At 33.9% G+C, this 19,983-nt stretch overlaps 1 protein-coding gene across 7 annotated transcripts in view; it reads right to left on the bottom strand.

Annotated features, from left to right (window-relative positions):
• The window catches only part of PDE1A (phosphodiesterase 1A), a 243,374-nt gene that overhangs the window by 42,302 nt on the left and 181,089 nt on the right, over window positions 1-19,983 (bottom strand). For all 7 annotated transcript variants that reach the window (XM_047871055.1, XM_047871057.1, XM_047871058.1 and 4 more), the window contains 4 exons: window positions 15,216-15,316; window positions 7,855-7,980; window positions 4,280-4,381; window positions 3,512-3,632 (listed from right to left, as the gene is read on the bottom strand). In XM_047871055.1, coding sequence (XP_047727011.1) covers window positions 3,512-3,632; window positions 4,280-4,381; window positions 7,855-7,980; window positions 15,216-15,316 — 450 coding nt within the window. The remainder of the gene's footprint in view (window positions 1-3,511; window positions 3,633-4,279; window positions 4,382-7,854; window positions 7,981-15,215; window positions 15,317-19,983) is intronic.

The raw sequence follows: 19,983 nt of genomic DNA, 5'->3' as shown, positions 1-19,983 counted from the left end.
CTATTGCCATTTATAAACTTTCTTTTCACTGTTTAACTATCTTATTGCTTTTGTAGAAAATCAAATGATCGTATAAGTATGGGACTGTTTCTGGAATCACTATTCTATTTTATTGATCTATTTGCCTGACTCTATGTCAATAACACACTGCCTTGATGACTTTAACTTTCTACTAAGTCATGTGATAAGAAGGTGTAAATTTTCCAACTTTCTTAATCTTTTTCAAAATTGTTTTGATTACATCTAGATTCTTACATTTCCATGTCAATTTTAGGATCAGCTTTTCTTTCAACTACTACAAAGAAATCTGTTAACAGTTTTTGATAAGGATTATCCTAGGTATATTAATAAATTTTTTGAATTGACATCTTTTAAAAAAAAATTTAAGTTTATTTATTTTGAGAGAGAGAGGGGACAGAGAGGCAGAGAGAGGGGGACAGAAGATCTGAAGCAGGTTCTATGCTGACAGCAGACAGACCAATGTGGGGCCCAAACTCACAAACCATGAGATCATGACCTGAGATGAAGTCAGACACTTAGCCAACTGAGGCACCCAGGTGCCCCTCGTAGATTTGACATCTTAACAATATTAAACCTTTTAATCCATAACATGGTATATCTCTCAATCTACATAGACAGATCTTTAAAAATTTCTCAATATTCTGTGGTTTTCAGTGTTCAGGCATTATATGCATTTAATTAAATGTATTCCCAAATATTTTTTATGCTTTTATAAGTCATATTGTATTTAAATTTTTATTTTCAAGTTGTTTGTTGATAGTATACAGAACTACAATTGATCCTATAGCCCTGTTAAACTCATTTATCAGTTCCAGTAGCTTTTTATAGATTCCTTAAATTTCTATGTAGAAGCTCATATTTGTGCAAATAAAGACAGTTCTTTTTATTTTTATCCAATCTATTCTTTATTTTCTTTTATATATCGTAATGGCTAGAGCTTCAAATGCAAAGTTGAAAGGAAGTGGTAAGAGCAGATACCTGGAACTTAGCATGAAAGTGTTCAGTATTTCCCCAGGAAATATTATGTAAGCTATAGACACCTTTTACCACAATTGGAGAGGTCCCCTACTTCTAGTTTGCAGAAAGTTTTGTAATTAGTGTCTTTTGAACTTTGTCAAATACTTTTTCTGTGTCTATTGAGATAATAGTAGGATTTTTTTCTTTTAGTATAGTAAATTATTTTAAATGATTTTTTACTTAAATCAACTTACGTCATAATATGCACTCTTTCACTATATTGCTAGATTGGATTTGCTAATATTTAAAGAAATTTTCCACCTAGGTTCATGATAGATATGGGTGTATAATATCCTTTACTTGCAAAATCTTTGTCAGCTTTTGTCAGGGTTATACTGACAATTTTCCCTCTCGCTCTGTGTTATGAAATAATCTGTGTGAGACTGGCATTATTTCTTTTTGAGAAGTTTGAGAGAACTCACCATCTCTCACTTGAATTGAGAACTGAAAGAAGAATTAAGAATTGAAACCACCTAAGCCTGAATTTTTCTTCATGGAAAGAGTTTAAAATACAAATTCAGTGTTTAAAAATAGGTATATGGATATACAAATTACAATTTTTCTTATGTTTGTTTTGGTATTTTATATCTTTCAAGAATTTGGCAATTTCTCCTAAGTTGTCAAATGTGTTAAAACATAAATTATGCCTAAAATTCCTTACCCTTTTGTTATATGTAGAGTCCATGATGACAACTCCTCTTTTACTTATGATTTGTGTTTTTTTCTCTTTTTCTTTTTTAAAAACATTTTTTTAGTTTATTTATTTATTTTCAGAGAGAAAGCAACTGGGAGAGGGGCAGAGAGAAAGAATCCCAAGCAGACTCCCGCTGTCAGCTCAGATCCCGATGCAGGGATTGAACTCACAAACCACGAGATCATGACTTGAGCTGAAACCAAGAGGCAGACACTTAACCAACTAAGCTACCAGGCACCCATGTTTTTTTTCTCTTTTTAAACTTGCTAACAATCTTATTATTTTTTCTGAGAACAAACTGCTTTCCTTGTTAATTTTTGCTGTTGTTTTTGTTCTGTTTCATTAATTTCTGCTTTTATATTTTTACTTCCTTCCATCAACTTATTTTGGTTTTATTTCCCTAACCTCTTCAAATCACTGATACAAGTACTGTTATTCTTTTCTAATATGAGCATTTAGAGCTATACAATTTCCTCTAAGCATTGCTTTAGCTGCATTCCACAGAACTTCGCATATTGTGGTTTAATGATCATTTAAAATACTTAAAAATTTTGTCTTAACTTGAGCAAAGTCATTTTATCTCTTCATGTTTCTGTTCCTTCATTTATAATATGAGAAAATTGTTCTTAAAGATCTCTAAGTTCTCTTTAGATTTACCATTTTCTAACTAGTGTTTGGTTGAATACATGAAATTGTAATTTTTAATTGGCCATAACACACAGTTCTAGAACTGGATAAGTTTTAACATTTGTGTGTGTGTGTGTGTGTGTGTGTGTGTGTGTGTGTGTGTGTTTACCACAAAATGTATTAAAAATATTTTTAAGACTATTTTTAGTATGAAAATACTTAAATTTGGAAGATGCTACTGAGTAACTTTCTCTAGGACCATGCTATGCTATTTCAAAGTGAAACTGTATAGCATATTCATTGACAATGGGAAACAGAAAACAGAGTCATCCAAATATAGTAATGTACTTGGTCTTTATGTCTTCAGAATAGGTATAATGTCAATTGGCCCTTTCTTACTGTATTCTTTATAATTAAAACTGTAACTTTCTTGAGTTATTTGAATCATTGTAACAAATTGTCAGACCTGAGGAGGGTCATGGGAATCCTGAATTTATAACCAGTGGTCAGAAGGGCTGGTGTCCTGGGGCCCCACTTGATGTTGGCATCTGAACTAGAGCCACTCTTATGGAAGACTGAGCCTTCACCTTGTGGGGTCTGATGCTAACTCTGGGCGGTTAACATCACGATTGTATTGTGGTACCTCAGGTCGGAGTGGACTATTTTAAAAAAAGTATACTTGTGGTAGAGACCACTGGCCATCCCCCTTGGCTAGGCTTGTTTTTTCATATAATAATCCACTTTTTACAAAGCATACATCCATCTAACGCAAAATTGTATTTCTCAGTCTTCCTTGCAACCATGCATATATGACTAAGTTATAACCAACAAGATGGATGCAGCAGTGCTGTATTTTCTCCCCTTTCCCATTTTATGATGAAAGATATTTGATGTTTCTACTCTAACATTTTACCTCTTAACAGCAGACAACAATACTAATTTGTTTGTTTCTTTCTTTCCTAAGAGTGGCATCTGAGATCCAAGACTTGACTCTCTTTAAAATATATAGTATACTATGTAGGATTAGGAAATACATTTATCTGAAAGATAAATAGTAAGTCACAAGCCCTGAATTCGGAACAAAAAAAGGTGCATGTCAATATGCATAGTTACTATTTCCAAAAACATGTGCACATAGTGTGAAAGAGGCACCTGTAGGAAAAACTCCTCCATCAGGGCCATGGTCCACCGGTGGTGCAGCTGCCAGGATTTGGCTGGGTGGCTGATGTCTGCTGCATGGAGAATCAGGGACATCGTTTTGGCTTTGTCAATCCTGTCAAATCAAGGACATGTTCAAATTATTAGGGCAAAGTAACCAGTTATAGTCTTTTTTAAAAAAATATTTACTTTTTATTTTTTGAAAAAATTTTCAATATTTATTTATTTGAGAGAGAGAGAGGGAGAGAGAGAGAGAGAGAGACAGAGAGAGAGAGAGAGAGAGAGAGAGAGAGAGAGAGAGTATACACGCAAGGAAGGGGCAGAGAGAGAGGGAAACACAGAATCTGAAACAGGCTCCAGGCTCTGAGCTGTCAGAACAGACCCCAAAGCAAGGCTCGAACTTCGGAACGGCGAGATCATTATGTGAGCTGAAGTTGGACACATAACCAGCTGAGCCACCCAGGCGTCCCTAATTTTTATTTTTATTTTACAGAGAGAGCATAAGCGGGGGAGGGGGGAGGGCAGCAGGACAGAGAGAGAGAGAGAGAGAGAGAGAGAGAGAGAGAGAATATTAAGCAGGCTCCACACTCAACGTGTAGCCTGATGCAGGGCTAAATTCCACCACCCTGAGATCATGACCTGAGCCGAAACCAAGAGTCAGACACTTAACAGATTGAGCCACCCAGGTGCCCCAATATCAATTACAGTCTTTTCTGAATCTAAGCCCACCAAACTTTAACATTATGAAAGAAAATAACCTACCCTTCAGGCTGCTGCAAACTGTTTCTTATATTTTTAATTTGCTGGAAGTGACCTGACATGTCTGTAGACAAAACCATTTCAATCACTAGGTTCCGAAGATCCCTGTGGAGTCATCAAAAGAAGAAAGGTTTATTTGGCCCTTGATGATTCTCAAGTAAAACATTTCTTCAAATATTACTACTTAAATTTTATTTTTCTTAATGTATATGAGCAAAAATATGCTACTTTTTAAATATAAAAGAGCTCACAAACTTTGACTTTATTTCATCCTTTAACTCTAATGGCTTTAGGAAGTTCCCAGGAGAGCGATCTGTGAATGATGCTGTTTAACAACTCTCCTGCTTTCCCCACCCACACGTACAACCCTCCCCTACTCATAATTCCTAAATATTGTTTTTATTTCCGAAGTCTCCTGACAAATATAAAAAAAATACTTTTATTTTACTTATTTTTTAAAGTTTATTTATTTATTTTGAGGAGGGGGTGGGGCAGAGAAAGGGAAGAGAATCCCAAGCAGGCTCCAGGCCCAGCCCAGTGCAAAGCCCAATGCAGGGCCAGATTACAACTAACTGAGATTGTGACCTGAGCCAAAATCAAGAGTTGGCCACTTAACTGACTGAGCCACCCCCGTGTTTCCCAAAATTAATTTTAAATGCAGTATTTGCTATTATTAAAACAACCACTATTTATTCAGGTAAGTCCTGAATAAGTAGTGTCCTAAGTAGTGTCCTAGTGTCCTAGTAGTGTCCTAAGTAGTGTCCCAAGTAGTGTCCTAGGTGCTTTTATATAGGGGGTATTATTATTTCACACCAGAGGAGATTGGGGTTTTCCCAGTCACATAGGTAGCTGGTACATGGCAGAGATAAGATTCAACACCAAGAGTTCCCACTCCTAAAGCTTACACTTAGACCACTTCACTGTGCCAACCTATCATCATAAGAACCCCAGAGAAGTCAAGATGCTAACGTGAGTGCAATTCTCTGTTTAAGCTTTTGGGACCCTGACACTACAACATATTGTAGACACAGCTATTGAAAGTTTGATCAAATTTAAATCTGAGCTATAAATACAGTGACCATATCACAAAACCTATGCATTAATAACTCATTCTCACAGTAAGTTGGAAATAAGTTACCACAGGAAAGGCTTCATTGCTCAGTATAGATAGGTAGAAAAGTCACTTATACTGGAAATCATATTTTATTTTCATTCTGTGGCATGGCCACTGGAGTAAGCTAAATAAAAGGTGTGTGGTAAACTTGCATTATAATCTTGTGTCAAAGATATTTTACTTAAAGGTGGTATGACTGGATGTTTTTTTTTTAACCAAAGCATATTAGAGGTACTTGCTGAAAATTATGGGTCCTTAATTAAATTGCATTTTTCAGATGGGCACTGAGAGAAATCACTACGCTGATTACTGTTAATGATATTGAATAGCCTGCTTAGCATACTTGCTCCTAAATATTAAAGGAAACTAAAGATAATGAAATTATTTTTAATACATTTTTTTTCTCTGGAATTATGAAGAGACCCATATTACAATAGCAGCTGAACCAAAATATTCATTTTAACTAAGAAAAAATGAGATGAATGTTTTATGAAATCTTAAAATTTAGTACATTTTAGTTTGTAAGTGATTAGTAAGTGCTAGATATTATCAGTAATCAGCTAATAATGTATCAGTAAACTAGGCAAAATAGTGCACAAGGGAATGTTACTTTATGAATCTTCCTTACCGAATTTTTAAATTATTTCATTTATGGTTACTAAAGTTAAATTAAGAAATAAATAGGTATGCAAACCAAAAACCTACACGTTTTTTAAAAAGCTATCTATATTTTAATTTGTGGTAAAATATTATCAATTTTATACTAGCAAATATATCTTTTGTAGCTTTTAGAAACAGTGTTGTATCTATTAAATTCTACAATCTGTATGATATTATAGTATTAAAACAATTCTGTAAAACCATTCAATTAGGATGATTCTGAGAAGTTACTATACAGAAATTTATAAAATATTATAGGAATAAATTATTAGAATACTAAAGATGCTAAAGAACAAAAATGTAATAGGAAAAAAATTACATTGAAATTGCAACAGAATCAACTTTGGGAAGGAAAAAGATTAATTTAAAGGAGTAACAGTAAAAATTAATAATATAAATGTTACTTCTGGGAGTAATAATCACTGATAAAAATTAAATTAATACTCTAAATGAGTACTCTCCAAAAGAGAGTACATTTCTTGGACCTTAGCAAATACCTCCAAACTTATCTCCCTACTCCTATGTATACCCTTCTATTCTCCACATAGCCCACCAGTGGTAGCTTCACAATTAGATGGTGGCCTTCTTAGCTGGAAACACAACTGAGCTATTGTTTCCTGCAGAATAAAATGAAAGGCCCAAACTGTGTTCCCAAATTTCTCCCCCTGCCCCCCCATCAGATCTGCTTCCAAGGTTGCAAAAGCGAGCCCATGTTTTATACAGCTTCAAAAGTGGCCTTGAAAAACCAGAAAGCTTGAGTATTTGGAAAAGTAACCATCAGAAATTAGGGCTTGTTTTAAAAACCATTCATTCTTTAATTCATTCATTCATTCATTCATTCATTCATTCATTCATTCATTTTGAGGTAGCTCTTCATCCCAAAGCATTTCTTTGAACATTTCTTTTTACCTTGATTTAAAGAAAAAAATTAAAAACCTGTGATATTTAAATGGGAACCTTTTCAGCTCACTAACTTTTAACAAAATCTTTGTTAAAGATAAGGCTTTTAAAAAAATAAGTAGGTCTCACTGAATAGTAGGGACATACAGACATATTTGCACTAAATATCTCGATGTTTATCAGAAATTCATACTTAACCAGACACCCTTTATCTTTATTTGCTAAATCCAGCAGCCTTATAGTCAAATGAAGGTGTTGATGATGACCAAAGGTAGAAGAAGGAGGAAAAGTTACTCTGAGCAGTAGGGGTACATCTTGTTATCTCCCCCTACATGGCAACAAGTATCACCAATCCATGAATGTTTTTTGTTGTTGTTGTTGTTTGTTTATCTTAAGCAGATGGATGCCCTGAAGAAAAGGTAAGATTTCCCTCTGCATCTGGGTCATTTTACTATATTATGTTTGTAATTTTTTCCTTCAAACAATGAATTTTTTTTTAAAAAAAGCTAAACTCCACATATAGAAAAATAATATAGGAAGGAATCCATATTACACTACAATTTTGAATTTATTTAGGACCACATATTGGTATAATTAAGCAGAGCTCCATTCAAGAGAGTACATAATTACTCTCTGGAAGTATTTGTTGTGTGGTATGTGGTCTTATGGGTTGGCTATGATGCAAACAGATGTTGAATTAGCCTGGAAAATAGTTTAACTTCCACCAGCAGAGACTGGCTCCTGGAAGTCTTCTAGGTACTAATCCTTCTTAGAGTCATCTAGTCAAAGGGAATTTTTATGACATGAATAAAAGATTGATTTTCATCCATTTTCTTCACTTTAAATCACATCACTTAACTGTTTCCTGAAATTAAATTTTCTCTAGGCTTCCTCTGAAACTCACCTCCAGTCATCTTTGGATAAATTTATCAAAACATTCATTTCTTCTTCTTGCATAAGCCGATAAGCTGCACTCACATGGTGATTCTCAAGGACTGAGCGATCATTATATAAAAGGGCAACATCTGACCTGAGAATTAAAAACAAAATGTAAAGTACAGGATTCTTTAAATTTCATGAGTGTTGAATAAGAATACTCAAGTCACAAGATATCTATCTCATCAGTAAAAATTCTCTAATTCAACATCCAAATTGATGAAAGTAATTTAATTGTATGATAACTTAAAAAAATAAATCTTATTTTTTTAGAGCAGTTATAGATTGACAGAAAAATTTAGCAGAAGGTACAGAGATTTGCAATATACCCCTTCAGCTCAAACATGTGTAACACCCTCCCCCCATTATTAACAGCCCCCACCAGAGTGGTACATTTGTTATAACTGATAGGTCTACATTGAGCATTGTTATTAACAAAGTCCATAGTTTACATTAGTATTCACTCTTGGTGTTGCACATTCTGTGACTTTGGACAAATGTACAATGACATGCATCCACACTTATGACATTATACAGAGTATTTTCACTGCCATAGAAATCCTCTCTGCTTTGTCTGTTCTTCCCTCCCATGCCCATAACCCCTGGCAATCACTAATCTTATTGTCTCCATAGTTTTGCCTTTTCCTAATGTCATATATTTAAAATCATATAGTATGTAGCCTTTTTAGACTGGCTTCTTGCACTTAGTATTATGCGTATAAGATTCCTCCATGTCTTTTCATAACTCAATTCTTTTGAAAACTGAATAATATTCTATTGTCTGGATCTATCAAAATTTATCCTTTCACCTATTCTATCCTCAAGGATATCTCAGTTGCTTCCAAGTTTGGGCCATTATGGATAAACCTACTATAAATTCCTTGTTCAGGTTGTGTGGACATAATTTTTCAACTCCTTTGGGTAAATATGAAAGAGTGTAATTGCTGGCTTGAATAGTAAGAATATGTTTAGTTTTGTAAGAAACTGCCAAAGGGTCTTCCTAAGTGGCTGTACCATTTTGCGTTCCCACTAGCAATGCATGAGAGTTCCAGTTGCTCCACATCCTCACCAACAATTGGTGTCATCAGTGTTCCAGATTATAGCCACTCTAATAGATGTGTAGTGATAGCTCATTGTTTTAATTTGCATTTCCCTGATGACATACAATGTGGAGCCCCTTTTTATATGCTAATTTCCATCTGTATATCTTCTTTGGTGAGGCATCTGTTAAGGCACATTTTTAAGTCAGGTCATTTATTATTGTAGAGTTTAAAGAGTTCTTGTATTTTGCATGACAGTATCTTATCAGATGTATCTTTTGCAAATAATTTCTCCCACTTCGTGGATGGTCTCTTAATTATCTTGATATTGTCTTTTCCAGAGCACAAGGTTTTAATTTTAATGAATTCCAGATTATTAATCATTTCTTTCATGAATTTTGCCTTTAGTGTTGTACTTAAAAAGTCACTGCCACATCCAAGATCATCTAGGTTTTCTCTCATGTTAACTTCTAAGAGTTTTATATTTTGCATTTCACATTTAGATCTATCACCCATTTTAAGTTATTGTGAGGTGAAGATCTCTGTCCAGATTTTTTTTTGCATGTTCAGTAGTTTCAGATCCATTTGTTGAACAGACTATCTTTGGGTTATTGCACTGCCTTTACTCCTTTATCAAAGATGAGTTGACTATATTTATGTGTGTGTATTTCTGGGCTCTTTCTTCTGTTCCATTGATCTATTTGTCTATTCTTTTACCATTACCACACTATCTTGACTACTGTAGCTTTGTAGTGGGTCTTGAAGTTAGATAGTGTCAATTCTCCAACGTTGTTCTTCTCCCTCAGTAACGTATTGGCTATTCTGGTTCTTTTGCTTTTCCATATAAACTTTAACTCTGTTTGTCAATATTCACAAAATAACTTTCTGGGAGTTTGGTATTGCACTGAATCTGTAGATCAAATTGAGAAGAACTGACATCTTGACAATACTGAATTTTCCTACCATGAACATGGAATATCTCTCCATTGATTTAGTTCTTCTTTGGATTCTGTCATCAGGTTTTATAGTTGTCCTGGTATATATCTTATCCATATTTTGTTAGATTTACACCTAAGTATTTCATTTGTTTGGAATTTCAATTTTTTGATGTTAATATAAATGATATTGTGATTTTAATTTCAAATTCCACTTGTTCATTGCTGGTATACAGGAAAATAGCTGAATTTTGTGTGTTAACCCTATATCCTGCAAAGTTTCTGTAATTGCTTGTTAGTTCTATAAGTTTTTTCATCAATTCTTTTGGATTTTCTATATAAACTATCATGTCACTTGTGAACAAAGACAGTTTTATGCCATCTTTCCCAATCTCTATACCTTTTGTTTCCTTTTCTTATCTTATTGCATTAAGTAGGACTTCCACTGTGATATTAAAAAAAAAAAGTAGTGAGAAGGAACATCCTTGTCTGGTTCCTGATCTTAGTGGAAAAACTTCAAGTTTCTCACTGTGAAGTGTGATATTAGTTGTCAAGTTTTTGTAGACATTCTTCATCAAGTTGAGGAAAGTCTCCTATATTCCTAGTTTACTGAGCATTTTTATCATGAATGGTGTTGGATTTTGTCAAATGCCTTTTCTGCATCTTGATATCATCATGTGTTTTTGTTCTTTAGCATGTTGATATGATGATTACCTTAACTGATTTTTGAATGTTAAACTTGGGACTAAATCCCACTTGGTTATAGTGTTTCATTTCCTTTTAATTATCATAGTTTGAATATATTATGCCTTTTCCTTTAAATTTGTAATCCAGATACCTGTGATTTAATTTAGATATGCCAAACAAAGGGAAAAAAATTACTTGACATCTTCATTCAATCTGAATGAATCAACCCTCTGTTGATGAATCTACCCATTCCAGATAGTTGATTACCCACTATTTCCTATTAGCTTGGACTAAAATTACTTTGGGTGGGGGATGGAGGATGGAGGGGATAATATAAATCATTTGGTCTATTTATGATTCTAGTTTTTTTTTCTCCCATATAATGTTGCAATTCAATTTGAATATTTTGATCCCATAGCATTAAATTAACTGAGAAAATCATTTTTTAAACAAAATGTATGTTTCACCACCAATTTATAATGAACATTTTAAAATAATGAATTCATCAAGGGAAGTTTTCTTTTGTTTTTCACCTGTCCATATTTTCACATCATTTTATCATGTCACTTGATCAAATAAACTATTTCAAGTTGCATTGTTGAAGTTAGTATTCTAGCATAAAGTTTGAAACTATTTCAAGTTGCATTGTTGAAGTTAGTATTCTAGCATAAAGTTTGAAATATTCCAAGCATTCTCACATCTGTATAATGGAGCTCTGGTTGCTTATTCCTCTATTTTCTTAGGTTGCCAGATCATTTTGCAAGTGTGGAATGGAAGCAGAACCACTATGTTCGATGAATTAAAATGGTAAATCCATGTATATAAGTTGGCAAGTTGGAAGTAGGCAGCAAAAATAGCAAAAGGAAAGTCAATCTAAAACCTGTACAACTTTGCCTCCACTTTTCCCAATGCCCAGATTCTTCATTTTTCGTTCCTTCTGGTAGGGATATACTTTTGTCTTACTAAGCCTCACTAAGACTTACTGTTTGTTTTAGGCTTTTCAGTCAGTAGTACTGATTATAGCACTCACCACTGAATGTTTACCAAAAAAAAAAAAAAAAAAAAAAAAAAAGAATAGATGAGGATACATAAAAGAAAGAACTAAAGAAACCTGGTTTTTGTTGTAAGCTACCTATTCGAGATTTGTATCTAATAATCTACCAGATAAACCAAGCTTAATTATTAATCCAGCATAGGGAAAATGACCTATTAAGAAGAACAATTACGTATCTTCTGTTTCTAGACTATCATAGAAGTAGAAAAACATATGTAATTAGCTAATAGTACATAACTTCAAAATAGTTTTAATTTCAACCATGGCCTAAAAATTCCTTAACCGATAATCATAACTCAATATACAGAAAAGTACACCTGCAATCCTTATTTAAAAGATAATTAAATATATGTTTCCAATCTCTAGAATTTCACTCAGATTATGGGAAAAACTGACTTGTAAATCTCATATCATTTGTGTCATATGACCTCAAATCTAATCATGACAGTGTTATTACATGATATAGCTCCAAGTAATACTGTCTTCTACTTTCAGCATTAAGCAAAAATGTATTTTTGAACCAGATTTAATTGTAAGAAACTATTATGATTTTGTCTCATAAATCAACAGGATTTTGAGAATACAGCACTGTCTTAATGTTTGAGATGGTCTTTGACTGCTAAGAAAAGAACAACTCTAAGCAACATTCAGTATCCATAGTAACATGTAGCTCAGTATTTTCACAAAAAAATTATTTTTATTTATTTACACTTTCAAGGATTTCATGTATTTTAATGTGTGTATTGAACTCAAATTTAGCACTGCACTATGTTCTAAATTATTTTTCACTTTTCATTACCCAGTATAGAGTTTTCCAAATTAGAAAAGCATTTTAAATTCAAGTAAAAATGAATAATATAAAATACAATAGAATTATTGATATAAGTAACATAAGACCTTATTTTTTCTTGGACATAATATAAAGGCAATAGAGTTTTAAAAGCACACTATATTGTTAGATTTGTGGTTATTACAACTTTTTATTCATAGAATTTTCAAGTTCTTGTATAATTAATCCTTTAAATTGATCCTGATAGGCAATTTATAACAAAATAAAATACTAGACCTTTTCTCTCCTTTATATACAATTTCTTCATGTAAAATTGGGGGGAAAAAGAATTCTTCCTCCTCCCTCTCCTTTTCCTTTACTCTTTTTCTTCTTCTCCTTCCCTTCTTCCTTCTCTTCCACCACCTCCTTCTTTTTCTCCATTTCCTTATCCTTCTCTGCAGTCCAAAGTATAAGTAAGTTAGGACTCTTCCTCCAGTTGTAAATGGATGGTAAAGGAGAAAGCTAGAAGAGACAGCCTGACACTGCTGCTGGAGAAAGCCAGTCCATTGCCTTCACTTTTCAAAGTAGAAATAAGAAGTGTTCATTGGTAACAAATCTCTTGCTCCTTTTCTCCTAAAACTATTGCCCTATACAGGGCTCAGTTCAGTAATGAGCTATCTTTAATTAAAATCTCACTCATTATGGATTCAGGGGATGTGGAAGAGTCTTTGACAAGAAAAAATGATCTGCACAGTCTACCTTTGCTCTGATGTTCAGCACAAAAATGGAACAACTCTCTCCACTCTGCAAATGTGTAGGTTATTAACACCCCCTTCCACATGACCTGACCTCAATGTCTCTTTTTTCCCTTCTTGTTCTGCCAATCTTAGGGCCTCTGGGTTTACACAGAATGCCTTCTTCAATATTTCACTGTATTTCAACTCTCCCTCTGTCTCCATCAAGGGACCACGTTTTCTAAGCCCATCCCATTTCAGGCTATAGAAGACTGGAAGTATCATGCATCTGCCTCTGGCCATGGGATCAGAGTTGTAGGAAGAGGCTAGATTGAGAGTATCCCTCTTCTCAGCTTCTGAATTCTGCTACTGCCATCAGCTGACTATGTGTACATAGATAGATCATTTCACCTCTTGAGGTTTTTTTCTCTGCTTAGGTTGTGAGACTTTGACCAGATGATCCATAATGTGGCTTTCTGTCACTAAGTCACTTGAGGCACTAAAAATGTCTAATATTTCAATAAAATGTTCCTATGCTCCCCACATTGAAAAATAATTTCCTATAGCTGCAAAATCAGGTGTTAACAATACTGCTATTAAAAAACAAATGAACAAACCACACAAAAACCTGCACATAAATGTTTATAGCCTCTTTATTTATAACCTTTATTCAAAAATTTGGAAGTAACCAAGATATCTGTCAATTGGTGAATAAGGAGAGAACCTTTGCCACATGCATACAATGTAATGTTTGTTGTTCACCAGTGAAAAGAAATGAGTGATATATAGCACAAAGACTACGCCAGAATATGTACTATGGACTTTTAGTGAATAATAATTACAAATAATATTTCATTAATTATAACAAATGTACCATACTGATGCAAGATGTTAACAATAGGGGAAGCTGTAGGGTACAGAAAGAGTACATGGAAACTATGTACTTTTCAGTTTTTCTGAGAATCTAAAGCTGCTCTAAGAAATAAAGTCTATTAATTTAAAAAATGAAAAAGTAAAAAATAAATTTAATTTTCCCTCAACAAGAATAGACAGGTCTACAGTAGTTCCAGAGAAACATCAGTCTGTCAATGTACATCTCCATCTCAAGCATATTTGACTAGTAAAAGACAGAGAAATTTCAGGATCCAATGTATAGAAAGCGAATTGGATCATGATGGGTCCTAGACACGTTCTGCCTCCCAGGCACTGAGATCTCTGTGCAACCAAAAGAGCAGAGAGCACCTTTCTGTTACGAACTGAATTATTTCCCTCCCAAATCCTTATGTTGATGTACTCACCCTTTGTACCTTAGAATGGGACTATATGTGGAGAAAGGCTTTTAAAGAGGTAATTAAAGTTAAATGAGGTCATAAGGGTGAGGCCTAATCAATATGGTGGTATTTTTCTTATAGGAAGAGAAAGAGATACCAGGAATGTGTACCCACAGAAAAAAAGCCATGTGAAAACAGTGAAAGAGCAGCCATCTGCAAGCCAACGAGAGGGGTTTCAGCAGAAACCAAACCTGCTGACATTTCTTGGACTTCTAGACTCCAAAACTGTGAGAAAATTTCTGTTATTTAAACCACCCAATCTGTGATTTTGTGATGATAAATATATCTCCACTCTGGTATTTTGATTCTAATAACTGCCATTATTACCATCACTAAAAAATATCATTTTCTAATTATTTTAAGCTTAGAACTTCATGCTAACCTGGAAATACAGTTTCTTTGATTTTTTTTCAGAAGTACAATTTTATTACTTTCAAATACATAATGATACTAAACTGATGCCTTAAACAATATGTTGTAAGATTTGTCTCAGTGAGCAGATGTCTGACTTATGTGATAGTTCAGAATATTAATTCTGAGCAGAAAGAAGTTGTATGACACATTTTTACATTCTCTAAAACGCTAAATATGTCACCAAATATTTGTACAATTTTCTTGATAAATAATAATCGTTTGTTAGCTTAAGGAATTTTGCTAAAATCTATTAAAACTATTCTTATTAGACATATTCACTGTTTTTTAAATTTTCTTAAAAATAAGTAATATGTGGAAAATAAATTTCAAGTTTTAATTAAAAGTTAATACTTTATATAACTTACCTAGTCTGAATGTGAAAGTTGTTTGTGGTTCCTGTATGCTCATAATCATGAATGGCAGCAGCAAAGACCATTGCTAAAATTTCCAGTTCAGTGAGCCAGTGCTAGTAAATTAAAGAAAGATACCATGGTATTTAGAAAGCAGAGCCATCTTGTATTTCTACAAAAGAGATTTTTCAGTGCATCCAGTATAAGTAGTCGTATAAATACATTAAACTATTTTTATTGATCTTAAAATACTTTTTTCCCTTATTTCACATACATTAATTGCATAATGGATGCTTCATGAAGTCAATGATTGTTTCATGGCTTGTAAATTCAAAAAGAGACATTATAATGTTCCTTGCTAATCAGAAAAGGAGTAATTTTCTATGATTTAAAAGGTGAACCCTCACTGGGTTTTTGAATTCAAAGGGGTTTGTTGCTAATTAAAATTAGCAATTTGGGTTCTCATGAAATCAATTATAGTTTAGTGATTTCTTTTAGTTTAGTAATTTTTAACATATAGCCCATATATCATTGAACTGTTTTTAGCTCAACTTTTGTAGAAGACTCTTCTATCAGGAAATTTCCTAAGAGTTGAAAATATTCACTTTTCTCATTAGAGAAACTGAACTTTGTTTTTATATTTAAAAATCTGGAAGCGTTTCTAAGAATTTACTAAATTTGCTCTTCATAGCACACATACTCTTGACTGTGCATATAAGTTAGTAATAAAAGAGAGAATAAATGTTTCATATAAAATCCAGACCACCTGCTTCAATATACATTGATCGTTCTGTTATCCATTGGATGGTTTAACAAATTTCTCTGCTATTATAAGCCTACTTTGGTAATTTGATAGTTTATTCATCACTGACATTTAACATAACAGTTTTACTCCTCTATTATGGTAACCACATGTGACCACTTAAACTGAAAATAAATATAATTAAATAAAATTAAGCTCATTTTCCCAGTCACAGAAACCAAATTTTAGCTGCTTCATAGTCACATGTAGCAACTAGTTACCAGATGGAACAGTGCAGTGTTCCTATCATCACAGACAGTTCTATTGGATAGAACCACCAGTAGGTGGTACTTGATGGTAGTAATGGAGGATCCAAATGATATGGAGCTTGCTCTTAGTAGTCTCATTCCATATACTTGAAACAATTAAATTGTACAAAGCAACAGAAAAATATAATGTAAACTACATGCATACTTGATAAAAGATCACAGTTTGAAGTACAAAGAGCAGATTGAATGTCTATTTGATGGCAGTGATCTTGAAAGAAGGATGGACAAAGATTAGTATCTAAATGCAGTGTTAGGAACAGAGAGAATCTAAATAGAGCAAATGCAGAATGAGAGTGTAGAGGCTGATATGAAAGTCGAATTGCCAATTGTGTTGGAAAGTCAAGCGGAATGAGAATGGAAAGAGAGTGCAGCTTATGGGAAGAGTTGATAGACTACTTTGATTCGAGCTGATGAATTTGGATTTTGTATAAAATGCAAGAGGGAGCCATTGTAGGTCCATGACTCAGGAATGAGAGGTGACAACTGTTGAATTTCATAATTGACAAAGGCATCATCTTATTAATCTTTGCTCCCCTTCACATAACCTATCATGGTAATTGGCACATAGTAGGAACTTAATATTTGTCTGTTGACTTGAATTTCACCAGTTTGGTATTAGGAGGAGGTAGTAACGAATAGTTGAAAGAGATTGTGGAATCAGACAATTTCTGGTTTTAAATCTTTGTCGATCATTAGGCAAACAAGTTATTTACCCTCTCAGCCAGAGCTCTCATGAAAATAGAATTAGTGATCATTCCCTGTGGAATTTTAAAAGAAGTTTTAAGTTAATGTATTCGCTGTGTCTTTTCACAAATCTTGTCATATAGTAAAATACAGAACAGATGCCATTTTCCTGGACTTATTACCTTAAATGCACTGTAGAAGGCATTGAGTCTGGGAAATAATAGTGAGCTAACATATCTTTAGTGATTGCAATTCAAGAATAGTCTCACAGCTGGATGACGGAAGCAGAAATGATTTTCAGAACCAAAGGGAGTTGATATAGCTAGCTATTCTGTGTTTATGGGTGCATTTAATTGTGAGTCATTAAAAGGAAGAATGGGCTGTATTATAAACTGAAGTAAGACTGAGCCTCCAATGTCCCCAGCGAGACTGTGGAATTAAACACCATGAAATGAATAGCAAGCAACTAAAGTTAAACCAGTTCTTGAGCCCCCAGAAACCCATTGTTTTATAAAAAAAATTCCTAGAAAAAAAGTCACCTGTTTTCTTAAGTATTTCCTATTGATTATATTTAAGATTTATATATTTAACTGTGATTTTAAAAAAGTAACATACAATATCTATAATAACATAGAATATGAAGTTGCAATTATACAAAAACACAATTAGGGCAGCAGAGATAAATTTTAATTATAGATTATTCATAAGTATTTAAAATTATTATCTTCCTAGCTGTCAAAATTGATTATGCTTATTTCCTGTTTTTAGTCTCATTATTCTCTGCTTCCCATAAATAGTACTTCTTCCATGAATCTCTCTTATTTATTGCCACATTATAGCCCTAATAAATAATTTTAAATTATAAAATGGTTTGGAAAGAGAGAAATGCTGAACCCTCACACTCAATTTAAAAGCACATCTATTCTGCATTAGCAAAAGTAGAATTTGGGGCTGATTTTTTAGCTCCTTGGTTGTTAATTCATTTTACACTGGTGCCAAATGAGAATTCTAACTCAGAAAATGAATGCTTAAATTCATAGATTTTGTAAATGATGCACGAGGACACGCCAGAGAGAATGAGACTGAATCCTATCACTCTTCCCAACTAGCATAGTGATCCATACGTAACCTATACTCTTCTGATTCCTCACGGACAGGCATAAAGGGTAAAAATGATGAGTCATGAGCAGTGCAGACACTGTGCTTCATCTAAACTACAGTTTGCACTTTGCATAGAGGAATGCTCAGGGAAACTAACTCTAAAAATGAGAAGTCCTCAAATTACATCATAGGGAGATACTGACCGCTATCAACAGTTCGCACAATGATGACAGAAAGAAAGAAGAAACTAACATTAACTGGATATTTTAGTTATATGGTCTCTAATTTGTATAACCATCCTATTTTCCATTTATGAGGTAAGTATTTTTACCTTCATCTGGCAGCAAACAAAGCTGAATCCTAAAGAATTGAATCAACCTGCCAAAGGCCACATAGCTATCAACTGGAAGAGCAGGAATTCACCCCCAAATCTGATTTCAAAGTTTCTGTTCCTTCCAGGGATAAAAATATTCCTTCCATGGATGACAACAGCATTTGTTACTTGAGGGAGGTAATATGCAGAACACATTCTTCTAAGGTTTCAAAAGCAGAATTTCTAGATAATTTAACTGGGTATATTGATGGGTAGAAGCTAATAAAGCTCTAAGACTTATGATGTAAATTTTCATACCTCAATTTTTCAGTGTGTGTGTGTGTGTATGTGTAAGGTTGGAAGAATTTCAGGTCAGAAAATCACATTGACCTATTAGTTCCTGGTGTGTCTAAAAGAGCATAGTTAATAACTCTTTTAGTTAAATTATTGGGTTGGGTACTTTTTCTCTATCCCTTTGAATAGGATGACATAGTTTGCTATAACTTACCCAGTATAGAAAGTGAGTGTTATAATAATATTAATACATAATACACATAAAGTAATATATAATAAAAATAAGTTAATAATTGTTATTGACGTGAGGGTGTGTGTTAATACCCATTATGTGTCAGGAACTAGGTTAGGTGCTTTACATATATGATACCAATGACTCTTCATTGGTGGTCAGTATTATTAACCATATATTATTAATGACAAGAAAACCAAGGTAGAGAGCGAGTGAGCTAGGGTAGTGGTAGAGCAGGATTTCACACCTATGTCTGATTGCCTTGAAAGCCTGTACCCTTTCCACTCTTCCAAACATTGCTGTCTGGGAAGCCGTTTGTAAAAACAGAATTCCCACACAGTTTATAGAACACAGACAGAGTGGTACATTTTCTGTAGACTGATTGGAGAACAACTGAGTCATTCCAGAGTGTGGGGGTCTATTTCTGGGTGTGGTCAGTAGACTGCAACTGCCAAAGGAAATAGATCTCACATCATCTTTCTTTCTTTTACTCTTAATGTTAGAACACAGTGCCAGGAGCCCTTAAATACAAGTGTTCCTTTCAAGACCTCGGATGATTTGAAATTCAATGAGATATTTGAAGGTGGCTTGGTAGCACTTGGTGAAGGAATTTGCTCTTTAGCAAATGGATTGAGCTACCACACACCACTGTCACCTTGGCAAAGAACTACAAGTTAACTAAGTGATAAAGGATAGAAAGAGACAGAGGCTGTACCGACATCCAATCTCTCTGCAGTGTCTACTCCCAAGCCAAGAGTATCCCATCTGACATTAACAAATGAAAGGACACTGGCTTCATCACAATCCCCTTCAGGCACTGGCCCTTAGAACACTTTGCAGGTGACAGGCTGTGTGAGTCACCTGACAATTTGGGGCTGCCACTGGAGTGCTCCATAAATGTCACACAGATAAGACTGTCCTGAAACAGCAGGACATCAACTAAAATACTGAAGTCAGTGACTTCAGTAACTTTCCCAAAGCTATAATAAAGCTGGCAGTGAAATCTAGTTTTGGCAACACTGTCAATAAATTCGTAATTCATTTTGCCTTTCCTCTTAGCATCTATCATAAAATTTCTCATTACTCTC

Source organism: Prionailurus viverrinus, chromosome C1 (genome assembly GCF_022837055.1).
Source record: "Prionailurus viverrinus isolate Anna chromosome C1, UM_Priviv_1.0, whole genome shotgun sequence".
In the NCBI taxonomy this organism is placed as follows: Eukaryota; Metazoa; Chordata; class Mammalia; order Carnivora; family Felidae; genus Prionailurus; species Prionailurus viverrinus.
This window is presented reverse-complemented; position numbering and strand designations above follow the sequence as displayed.